A 13,221-nucleotide genomic window follows, 5' to 3' on the forward strand; every position below is an offset into this window, starting at 1 on the left:
AAACAAATTTTTCTAATAAATAATATATAATAATAATATATAAAAATATTAACACTATTTTTAATTATCACCTTAATTTTTTGAGTGCAAATTACAAGACCCATGATTCATTTTTACAGTGTAGTCACTCCTCAACCCTGCATACATTTTGTTCTAAAATATAGATAATGACCAATTGAAATAAATTAACCCCTCAGTGTTGTTAAATTAGTTTTGTTCCAATGTTGTTTTTATTTTGAAGTAATAAAATAACACAAAGTTGTTGTAAATGCAGATATCATTAATTTCAATGCAAAACTCACTGAGCAACACTGATGCATCTAATTCTCAATCGCTCCTCAGATGTTTTATCATCGAGTCTGCAGCGTTCTGCTCTGAAGATCTTTCCTGCAACACTAAAGATTCTCTCAACAGATGCAGATGAAGCTGCTATGGCAAGATGGACATGTATATCAATTTCTTAGAATTTTTCTTGAATTTAAATCTACTTACTTTAATTAAAATTCTAATTGTAATTCAACATCCTGTTTTTGACATCAATTCAAATTCAATTCAAATTCAAGATTTGTGCACAAGCCTATTACGCATCACGTTTGAACTTCGGCAACAGCCAATGAGGTTTATTCTCGTGTTACACATCATGTTTGTTCAGTAAGAACCAATGAGATTATTTCTCGTGTTACGCAGTACGTTTGTGCTTCTCAAGAACCAGTGAGGTTCATTCTAGTTCATTCTTGCACCGCAGTCCAAACAGTAAACTGTTTGAATTTTTTAAATAAACATTTACAAATGTATTTTTCAGAAGACGACTGTAAAAATGCTATGGTAGAAATATGTGAATTGGTTATCTGCAAACAAACAAGTGTTGATATAAAGACTGATTTAACAAAACACCACGTTGTTTCCAAGTAACCAGTTTTTGCAGGCAAGTTTTCATAAATGCTATCTGTGGATTGGGGAGGGGACTTTAAAATATGAATGTTACAGTGTGTCTAATACATTTAACTCATTTTATTTGAAAAAGATCTGGTTTTCAATTATATTTCCCTTTTGAAACTCTTGGCTTCAGTTAGTTTTAGAGTAGTTGTGATATTAAGCATCCTGAGCCACAGGCCAGTGGAAGCCGTTTCACAGACGTCAGCAGAGAAGTGAACAGAAGTGAGTGAATCAAGCCAACTGAAAGCTCTAGAGAGGAAGAGCCGTCTAACACAGTTAAACACAGGGCACAAGTGTGAAACATCCCTGACAACCTTGGTTTTAGCTCAATTATGTGTGAAACACAGAGATCTATTACATATACAGTAATATTTAATTATCCACATACTATGTCTGGGGCAATAGGGAAAAAATGTGTATATATTAAATATATCTCAACATTTATATACACTATTGCTCTGCAAGAACTAAGAAAGGCAATAAAAAATATATATAAAAAAATAAGCAAGAGTTTTTTTCCTCACTATTTCTCACCCAAGCAAGCATCAAGGAACAATTATATTTATTAAATGTTATTTTATATGCATCAACATAATGATTTTAATTTACTATAGTGATAGTGATGCCACATAAACATTAAACATTTCCATAAAGATATAAGGTTCAGTTACTGTTCAACTATCATCAGCTGCATCCGTAAGATTTCTGTAAAGAAATTAATATTACATAGAACATTGATATTAAGAAATGTTTCTTGATTTTTGAAGGATCATGTGACACTTAAAGGTCCCATTCTAGTCCGATTCCATCTTTCAAACTTTAGTTAGTGTGTAATGTTACTGTTAGAGCATAAATAATACCTGTAAAATTATAAAGCTCAAAGTTCAATGCCAAGCGAGATATTTTATTTAACAGAAGTTCCCTTTCAAAGCCTACGGCGAACGGCCGGTTTGGACTACAGCCCTGCACTTCCTGCTTTAATGACGCAACTAAAACTGTTTGTTGACGAACCCTCCACCCACAAGAACACGCAAATTCGGGGGCGTGGTCCTTTTGCTCTCGCAGGTCGAGAATAGGAAGCGTTGTTTTTGTAGAGTGTTTGTCGCCATGCCATTGAAACGCTGTTATTTTCATCCCGGAGTCAAATCACCTTTGTTTGGCCTTCCCACGGACGCTGTACGTAGAGATCGTGGCTACAGTTTATGGTTAACTCGGTTCCGGAAAATTATAATCACAATTTAAAACTATGTGCAGCACATTTTGCTGAGGACTGCTTCCTCAATCTCAATCAGTTTAATGCCGGATTCGCAGAAAGATTATTCTTAAAAGAGAACGCAGTTCCCTCTTTGTCTGGAGAAGGCGTTGTTTATGGTTTATGGTGTATTTTATTATTTAAGTTGGTCCGTTTAACAGTTTATGTAACTCATGACACAAAGTGCAACGCTGTTTAGCTTTGTTAACTAATGTTAGATGGTAATTGAAACTAATCCGAAAAACTTAGTATATCAAAGTGTAGTAATTCATTCAGACATCATCGATTGTTGGTGTGTGTAATGATCAGTTTAAACTACTGAATAGACAGCTTACCATTCTGAAACATCCAGCAAAAGTCTTTCCTGAGCAGGTTGTAATCGATCCTCTTCGATATTCTCCGGGTCTGATTCCGGCTCAAATTGATAAGGCAATATAGACATTTTTGCAATAACATTGAGCGCGTTATGATAAGAGGCGGGATCTTTCCGGGCAAAGTGCGCTAAGCTGCTGTCCAATCACAGCGCGGGAAGCGCTGGCCTAATCAGAACTCGTTACGTGTTTCTGAAGGAGGGACTTCATAGAACAAGGACATCATCAGGCCGTTTTTAGGACAGAGGAAACACCGGTATACAGATAAGTAAATTGTGTGAAAAATACTGTGTTTTTTTACACGCGAAACATGAACTTATGTTATATTGCACACTGTAAACATAATCAAAGCTTCGAAAACACCCAAAGACTGGGACCTTAAGACTGGAGTAATGATTAAAAAAAATTAGCTTTACCATTACAAGAATGCATTGCATAAAAAAAAAAAAAAAACATAAAAAAACACATTAATTAAATAAAATATAATATTTAAATTAATAATTTGCAATCTTTACTGTTTGTTATAAATTACATTCGGCATTGTGATGATGAACACAGGGCTCATCATCACGTGAACATCCGTTCACATTATTATTGTTGTTTTGATGTATTATTTTCATGATTTTTATTTATTAGTTTCATGATTATAATTTGTCTTAAAGTCTTGGGTTCATTCCGAGTTCCTTAGCTGAGGGCAGCTATTGAACCCAGACTTTGTGGACTGTTATATTTTCTTTATTTAGTATTGTTTATAGTGTGATCAATGATATTCATGATTTGAATTATGTTTAAATGTGAATGTGATAGCACTGTTGGTCTAAACCATTATTCTTGTGTTAGGGGTGTTAGCTGAGTCGACCCCCGTAGATGGTATGATCCATGAGTGTTTGGCGGGAAATTTGCTTATACAAGCCTGAGTGTTTGTAGGTTCAGGAAGTGGGGCCAGAGACAGCCCAAGGGCTGTAGCTTGTATGGCTATGCTGTGAGGTGAGGCCTAATGCCTAGTTTGCTGTTCTTAGCACATGTATTAATGTTTTGTGTTGTTTAATTTGAGTATTTTGTTTATTTCTTTATTTTTGTTTGGAATTTAATTTGGAGCACATGTGTAGCGACAGCTGTCTAAATAAACAAACATCACTTGGACTGTAAGTTGGCCAGCGTTGTAACGTAGACTCACTGTATTCCGGACATGTTGCACAGTAAAAAGTCCCGTAAGATATCAGTCCGCGGTAAAATAAACCTGATTGGTTCGTCTGTCTCTGGGGACATGCCTTCCAGACATTTCAAAGTTTGATTAACACATTTTGGACGAATGATTTTGGAGAAATCTTGAAAAAACTGCAAGGAGACGCAGTGTCCGGATTACCGTTAGGACTCACGGTGTTCCGGACGGCTGAAATTTTCAACTCACTGTGTTTCGGACAGGTAAGGAGGAGTAGTTTCTAATATAAAACGCAAACATTTTAACAACTATAAGTTGGTAAAATAAGGATATTAATCTTCATATGTTGTATATTTATTATTTATAAGTGTCTATACACTGTTTTGATTGACGATTGCTCCTGTGAAGCACATGACAGTCCAAAATGGTGAAGAAGACATGCATTTTTAAGCTTTTCTGTAACTTAGCCAAATGTTAAAATTGTAATGTTACAATACTGTTGTGAGTTATTGTAATTATGGCTTCAAGTGTTTTTAAAGCATTATGTTTTTCTTTTTAACAGGCGAGGAGAGAGGCCAGGACACACTATTGAAAGGGGGAGACCAGAATGCATTTTTTGTTGATGTTCATTTTTTTTATGTTATTAAAAGTTCCTTTTATAAAATGGTCTAGATTCATTTTTATTTGGTCCTCAAATAACTTATTGTTATAGAAATTACGTTATGATTAATGTTATTAACGTTACTTTTATGGCTTAATTATAAGTAACGTTAACTTAAACATATGTTTACTTAATGGCTTGATATGTTGTGAAATTGCATGTTATTATTAGTGTGTGCTGTCCTAACGTTAACCAGATAACGTGAAATTACGCAGATGTGTTGAAATGATTTTTAAAACAGCATCCAACATGAACGTTAATTTAACTTGAGGTGTTTTAATGAGGTTGCATTGATGCGCAGCTGCCACTCAAATTCATGTCGCTCAAAGTGCCTCATTGAACGTTTATATGCCTTTAAAATGTACAAATATTTGCAAATTTAAACTCATAATTATTTTATAAGACCATAAGAATGTTTTTTTGTGTAATTTGCTTGTGGGCGACCATAGGTAAGCATGTTTTAAGAGCCAAGGTATTCTCCCCTCTTCCTTTTGTCCAGCCGGAAAACCCTCCCCCCGCCATTTTCTGAACAGTCATTGGTGCACGTTAAAAACTAGCGTTAATTTCTTTAAAATGACTGGCTCTGTGAACACAATGTATGTTGGAATTGAAAGAGGAGGAGGCAAAGATCACATGGATATATATAGATGCCGTGACCAGGAAGTGTTTATTTATAGAAATCGCGGAAAAGTTCAAGTGTCCGGAATACCGTGATGTCCGGAATACAGTGAGTCTACGTGTACTCCAATCATTTCATCAGTCCCCGGGCTTGCCAGCAAACAAAGAAAACTCTACAAGGTAAACTGCAAACACCCAGCCCTTCACCCCTGGTGGGGAAGCCATACCAACTCCAGGTGGCTGTGGTAGATGCAGCATTACGACAGGCATAAAGATCCCAAAGGTCCCATATTAGAACCTTTTTGCCCAAAATATTTGTAGTACAATTTCTACCCAATTCTCATAAACATGATGAGAATTTTTTTTTTTTTATATTCTCATGATTGTAATATAAATGCACAGTACTATATTAAGCAGCCTTATATAATAATTTGATGGAAAATGTGTAATCACTGATGAAGAATATTGATTATTTAGAGTGTGTTTGTATTAATTCAGGAGCTAATATGTGTCCCTGCCATGCAGGACACTTCTGTGCTATGTTTAACAACAGAAATAAACCTTTATAAAGATAATTGGCTAATGTTTGTCTCTTATTCAGTGATGTGAATTAATTTTTTTGCCATTACAATAAATATAATTAATAATTTGTTAAATTTATATAGCACTTTTCTAGGCACTTAAAGCGCTTTACAAGGAAATGAATTGTTGACTTACACATTAGTAATATTAATATTAATTTAATAATAATAATAATAATAATACTGTTCTAAATACAGACACTTAAATGCAATGAGCATTTGATAGCAACTAGATATCAACATCAGTGGCTTAAAACTTTGTACGGGTGGACCGCTGGTACAGTTTGTGTACGTGTCTTTGTACCTGAGGGCTTGTCCTGGTTGCAGTTCAGTAGAGTCGGATCTGCTTTGTGCTTCAACAGCTGGCTCACTATGTGGGTCTGTAGGGACACAAACGCACACCCGTGACTTGAGAGCAACTCAAAGAGAATACTGAAATATGTAGGTCACATCTTAAAGACGGCTGCATCCATCAGCTCTGAGTCTCATCTACAACATCAGCTGCCAGATCAGCTCCGTTCCTTCCTCCAGCGCTGAACATATGCTAACACCTCACATTCACACCCTCAGCAGTGTGTTCATTAGTTACTCCCTACACACAAATATATAGACATATTCATCTACATTTGTTTACCTGTCTTTTTAATTCTCTTACTGTGCTGCTGCTAGCTTTACACACATTGACAGTGTGTCCAAGGTACTAAATCATAGTATTTCGGACTCAAACACATTAGAGTCATGCATGTGTGTGCATACGATCTATGATGTGAAAGCATGTTTGATGTATTATTTATGTGTGTATGACCAAAATTAACTCAAAAACAGCTTTGGGGATAAATACAACAGAATAACTTGGCTAATAAGATGGCTAGGGATGCTTACAATTTATCAACGTTCGATTAATCATCGATAATTAATTTAATCGACAAAACATTTTGATCATTGATTAAGCAGGGTCATGCGTGTGCATGCTGCTCAACCATGAAACATGTAAACCAGACACAAGGAAAAATGAAGCGAGCATGGCGGAGTTGTTTGGGACAATTTTACATCTACATCCTTTCATCATGACTATAAGTTTGTGTGTGAATTTGCAGCCTTTTGTTTTGTGCAAATGTAAGCTGTAAGATTGTGTTTAATTTGTGTAAGCAAATATATATATATATATATATATATATATATATATATATATATATATATATATATATATATATATATATATATATATATATATATATAATATTTTGAAATGTTGGCCCATATTGATAGGATAGCATCTTGCAGTTGATGGAGATTAGTGGGATGCACATCCAGGGCACAAAGTTCCTGTTCCACCACATCCCAAAGATGCTCTATTGGGTTGAGATCTGGAGACTGTGGGGGCCATTTTAGTTCAGTAAACTCATTGTCAAGAAACCTATTTGAAATGATTCAAGCTTTGTAACATGATGCATTATCCTGCTGGAAGTAGCCATCAGAGGATGGGTACATGGTGGTCATAAAGGGATGGACATGGTCAGAAACAATGCTCAGGTAGGCCGTGGCATTTAAACAATGCCCAATTGGCACTAAGGGGCCTAAAGTGTGCCAGGAAAACACCCCCCACATCCACCACACCAAAATCAACTGTCCAATTTTGGTGACCTTGTGCAAATTGTAGCCTCTTTTTCCTATTTGTAGTGGAGGTGAGTGGTACCCGGTGGGGTCTTCTGCTGTTGTAGCCCATCCGCCTCAAGTTTGTGCGTGTTGTGGCTTCACAAATGCTTTGCTGCATACCTTGGTTGTAACGAGTGGTTATTTCAGTCAAAGTTGCTCTTCTATCAGCTTGAATCAGTCAGCCCATTCTCCTCTGACCTCTAGCATTAACAAGGCATTTTCAATCACAGGACTGCAGCATACTGGATGTTTTTCCTTTTTCACACCATTCTTTGCAAACCCTAGAAATGACTGTGCCTGAAAATCCCAGTAACTGTGCAGATTGTGAAATACTCAGACCGGCCCGTCTGGCACCAGCTATGCCATGCTCAAAATGTCTTAAATCACGTTTCTTTCCCATTCTGACATTCAGTTTTGGAGTTCAGGAGATTGTCTTGACCAGGACCACACCCCTAAGAGCACTGAAGCAACTGCCATGTGAAACTGAACAGGAGTTCCTAATAGTCCTTTAGGTGAGTGTATATATATATATATATATATATACATACATACATACATACATACACACACACACACACACACACACACACACACACACACACACACACACACACACACACACACACACACACACACACACACACACACACACACACATATATATATATATATATTCATATTTTTTTTTTTTTTTTTTTTTTTTTGAGGGTGGGGGGTTCCTGGGAAAAATTGTCCTGGGTAATTTCGGTGGAAATGGCTAGAAATGGTGTAATTTAAGACTAGGCATTGGTCCACCCTATTTTACCAAGATCCGCTCACTTTTAAATTCCTGGCCTCGCCACGGATTCCACTCAGTTTACAATTTTCTCTATTGTTTACTGCATGTACAGATATGTGTCAAGTTGGTGAACAATGAAACTGAACTGAATCTCAGCAGCCTGGCAGTTCTGCTGAGTCACACAACCATCTGCAGTGCTAATGACTCACTCAATGTTTCTGTCTGTCTCTGTGAGATAGAGTGAGAGTGAAATTCTGGCCCTGCTTCAATGAATTATGGATGTGGCCAGAGAAAACATCCATTCGTGTTTATTATTTGTGTGTGTGTGTTCCAGAAAAACTCTACATTACTAAAAGGTGCAATAGGTAACTAGAATAGAAACATCTTTGTTATGCTGATTAAAAGTCCCCTCATATCCTAATAGCAATCCCTATGTTAAGCGGTCAAAGTATTTTTATAAATATATATTGTCTGTGGAAGGCATTTGTAGCATTCAGTCCGAATGAAATGATAGCATGTGTTCCCTATTAGTCATCGTGTGTTTGCATACCACTGCGCACCCTGTTCTTGCAGACATCATACATCATTGCGTTCACGTGCGCTGTGCAGACAGAGAGAAAATAGCAGGCAAACGTTTACGTTCGTTATTGTAGTACTGTTACTGTTGTAGTATGGTACATGATGTAATCCAATAACGTTGTCTCTGGACATCTTGCTTCTGGTCTGTGTGCGCGTTCATGTGTTTTGGAGGAGGCGTGGCTTCGGACGTGGCTTTTGTAGGCTTTTATTGCTAGCAGGCTAAAGTTAGAATCCCAGATCACCCATTGCACCTTTAACCCTATGTTAAATCCTTGTCCTTGTGGGGACATTTTTTTGGTCCACATAGGTCCAGGCCTGAACATCTTTTTTTTTTCTTTTTCTTTTATACACATAACTTCCGGCACCACCATGTTAATGGAAAAGGGGAAATGGAGAGAAAAATCAATACATGCACTGGATTCTGAATGTACTAACCACAAACCTAAAACTCACAGCAAAAAAAAAAAAAAAAAAAAAAAAAAGCTGAAATATCTGTATGTAGGCAAGAGTGTCCTGAGGGACAAAAAGAACAAAGGAGAAGAAAGAAAATTCTCTTCATCAGCAACCTGAAACATTATCAAAAATTTGACCATGTCAGCAGGTTTGTCTTTTCCTCCAGAAATCAATCTCCAAACGCTGTTATTTAACTCATATAAAACACATTAGTATTTGTATGGTACCCTCGAAGCTTGATTCCATCTGGCTGGGAATTGGTAAGATCAATGAAATGTTGAAGTCTCATTAATCAGGAACAGGAAGGGAGGGTGATATAATGAACCGTATATGGTCTACGATAACTCTAACATCGATATATTTACTGACCGTGAACAGCAGTGATCTGACATAACGACTAAACACAAGAAAGCACAGGGAGTTGTGTGCCAATGCAAAAAAAAAAAGTAATTCCTTTAATTAAATCTAAATAAAAATGAAATACACAATTTCTACAAGAGATAGTTTGGCATGTGCATGCATTCCTGTAATAACATGTATTAATCAAATTCCTGATTTAGTCTATATTTATTTGGACAATTCGTAAGAAAATGAGTGCAATGTAATATATACCTGCCCATATTTAGCAGCCAGATGTAAGGGTGTCCAGTAGCTGTTGTCAGACACCTGGACATCTGCGCCGTTCTCCAGCAGCACTGAAACCACTTCCTTATAACCACTGGCACTGGCGATGTGTAGCTAAACATACAAAAAAACATCCAAAAGAAACGCATTTAACAGGTCATGTTTCGTTTGGCCAAAAAACCTTCCCATTCAAATCACCATCTGTACACATTAAACAGACTGTGTTGTGTTTATAGATCAGTGAACCGTTACATATTTTGGGATTCATGCATTTTCTCACCAGCGTGACCCCGTCATCATTCTGTTGATTGACGCTGCCCCCGCTGCTGACCAGCTGCCTCACGTCAGACATCATGGTAGATGAGCGCTGGGTCTTCATCTGGTGCATAGAGCTCATGTCCACACCTAAAAAATAAATGCACAGACAGGTGTCAAAGTGAGGAGGACATCAGGACAGATGTCCGATGACACAGCTCTTATTCATCAGTGTACGGGATCAGACAGTATGGGATCTCTCAGACTCTCTGCGCTCTTATCTTGGGTCAAATGGAGGATATATTCTTCAGTTTCACATGTCTGAGGAATCAAATAATCTTCACTTGCAAATGGTGCTCTGTGGACACGTTCACACAGCAACAGAATACAGTTGTCGGTTCTGTATTTGAGTCCTTAATGCAGTTGTTCACATATAGTCCAGTTATTTATGGGAGGGACAACCGTATTCTATAACTGAATTCAGGACTCACAACCGCATTCTTGAAAACCAGACTGGATAGTTGTCTGTAGTATCTATTCTATTTGCATGCTACAAGTACTTTTTTGTCAAATACTAGTATCTATTCCACTAGGTACGAGTACTTTAGTGTTTTTATGAACTAGTAGCTAATGAATAAGAACTAGTACCTACTGGAATAGATACTAATAAGGCTTGACATTAACACCTAGCAACCCATCAAATGTGGGTGGAATTCAGCAGTGGCATGTAACACAGTCACTCCTACTAGCCACTATCTCAATACTGAAATATCTAAAAGGTACTTCCAATACTCTTCAAATGAGCTTCCAATACTGATTTTCCACAGAATAGTGGAAACACAATATCAACTGCGCTTTCTACCAACAGCGTCCCTTACTCGCTCATTTTGTTTGCTCCAGATGAAGATTATTGGTGTTATAGGGCTTTAAATTTTGGTGTGAGATTGTACATATTGTGCATATTCTTACTCAGTCCTGCAGATTCTGAACTCACACCCAAAGTGTGAAAACCTCCCAGTAATAATTTAAGTTTTTGGTAACACTTTAGTATGGGGAACACATATTTACTATTAACTATGAATTTTGCCTCAATAAACTCCTAATTTACTGCTTATTAATAGTTATTATGGTAGTTTTTGTAGCATTTATGTTTAGGTATTGGGTAGGATTAAGGGATGTAGAATAAGGCATTGATATGTGCTTTATAAATACTAATAAACAGCCAATATCCTAGTAATAGGTATGCTAATAAGCTAATAGTTAATAACTGAACCTCAAAATAAAGTGTTACCAAGTTTTTTTTTGTTTTTTTTTATTAACCCTTTTTCCGCTGCTTAATGAACTTAACCAAATACACACAAAAAACAGTCAAAACGCTGGTCTTGGCGAGTATTAACGTAAACAGTCAGTTACGTTTTAAATTAGCATAAAGTTCACTTAATAGTGAAAGAAAGAAAACGCATGTGTAACTGTATAATGGATCCGTGCCCCAGGTCTTAAAGTGACAGCAGCCTAATATAGCTGCTGCCAAATTATGAGAATGATTGCCTTTGTAAAAAATGGTATTGATGTCAAAATTGTTGCCAGTGAAAATGCTGAGTGGCTAGTAACTTTGGAAAAACATTAGCCACAAAAGACCTATTTTTAAATTGTAATAATATTTCAAAAAAATGTATTTTTGAGAGATTTCTTTAAAAACATTAAAAACATCTTACAGACTCCAAACTTTTGAACGGTAGTGTACATTTATGTTCATTAATTAAAAAGTCGTTAAAGGGTTACTTCAGTCATTTAGCATTTATCTTTCTAATTAAAGTGGGTTATTAATGTAGTAGAAATGTAAAATTACTTTTGAATTTGGTCTCTAGACTGGTTTCTAGACTGAGAAAAGAGAAAATGTATTTTTGTCTCATGGGGATGAAAGTAGGGGTGTCCATGGTTAACCGATTGACCGATTAACCGTTAAAAATTGCGTAACCGAGTGAAACATTTTACTCGGTTAAGTGGCGTCAATGACGTGCTTTGAATTTAGTTGTAATATATGTTTGCACCCCAAGAGACCGCAAGAGCGCTGCCAGACATTTGTAATATTCACAAGAAGTCATGACCAGCTTTCTAAGCCGGCAAAGAAAGCGTGGGAGCACTTCAAAAATGAGAGTGACGGGGCAAAATGCAAGTATTGCAATGCAGTGCTTACCGCATTTTTCAGGCTATAAGTTGCTCCGGAGTATGAGTCGCATCAGTCAAAATATGCGTCATGAAGAGGAAAATAACAAACATCGCACTGGACTATAAGTCGCATTAGGGCAGAAGCAGAGCGCGAGCCGCGCGCGCTGTGCATAACGGAGCAGAAGAAAGAAAGTTTTAAGTGAGAAACTTGTGAATGACTAGAGAAAAGCAGACGTTACTTTAACTGTAATGAAGAAAACAAAAAAGCTAATCGCGGACTGAAAGCAAGATGGCCAGAGCTGAAGGGACGAGTCCACAGATGCTTAAACTCTCTGCCGGGAGAGGCTCAGCAGCCGCGCGAGTCAAACGCTGAGTCTGTGTGAATCATTCTCGGCTGCATATTTTACTAATGCCCTAATCATGCAGGCGCCCTCACCTCGCGGCCACTTGCATTGCTCGTGAACTGGAGCGCATCTCATCCTAATTTAACGAAACTCAGCGTACGCCTCGCAGACATGAAATAGATCTTAAGAAACTTGAAATGTCTTTTAACAATTTAAAACGAAAAGAAATAGGCTACTCTCTGATTATGTAATCCATGATGTGCATTTCTCTCTATAGGCGCGTTCACTACGGAGATGGTGGTCGTCAAATTAATAAGCTAAAAATAACCCTGACGCACACTATGGTTAACCGAGTATTAACCGCTAAGGGCCTCGGTTAACGGTTAATGAAAAACTTGAAAACGTGCAGCCCTAGATGAAAGACAACAACTCCCAGAATGCACTTGCTTCGCTGCCGTATGAGGCCACTCCCAAAACCACCGCTACTGGATTACTGAATCACTTGCCCACCGCGCTCATTTTCAAAAAAATCAGTTCAGTTAGAGAATAGACACTACAATTAAAAACTGAACGTGCCTGTGAGCTGAACGAGAGTCACATTACAAATGGCACAAATGCAGCAGGAAGTCCGATTACATTCATCATGATAAACGCAGCTGAGGTAAGTGTGGGCGCGGCATACATTCACTGATTCAACAGCCATAAATCAGTGAATCGATCAATTATTCAGATTGCAGATGTCACGTGATTTGAGCAGTTTGGCAGTTTTACACGTGATCCAA

The 13,221-nt window shown here is 37.3% G+C and overlaps 1 protein-coding gene across 5 annotated transcripts in view; it reads right to left on the minus strand.

Annotated features, from left to right (window-relative positions):
* Nucleotides 1-13,221, minus strand: part of myo16 (myosin XVI) — a 278,734-nt gene that overhangs the window by 142,584 nt on the left and 122,929 nt on the right. For all 5 annotated transcript variants that reach the window (XM_067443432.1, XM_067443430.1, XM_067443429.1 and 2 more), the window contains exons 6-8: nucleotides 9,952-10,076; nucleotides 9,660-9,785; nucleotides 5,886-5,961 (exon numbers count right to left, since the gene is read on the minus strand). In XM_067443432.1, the coding sequence (XP_067299533.1) occupies nucleotides 5,886-5,961; nucleotides 9,660-9,785; nucleotides 9,952-10,076 (327 nt within the window). The remainder of the gene's footprint in view (nucleotides 1-5,885; nucleotides 5,962-9,659; nucleotides 9,786-9,951; nucleotides 10,077-13,221) is intronic.

The sequence above is a fragment of the Pseudorasbora parva genome, chromosome 5 (assembly GCF_024679245.1).
Source record: "Pseudorasbora parva isolate DD20220531a chromosome 5, ASM2467924v1, whole genome shotgun sequence".
NCBI lineage: Eukaryota > Metazoa > Chordata > Actinopteri > Cypriniformes > Gobionidae > Pseudorasbora > Pseudorasbora parva.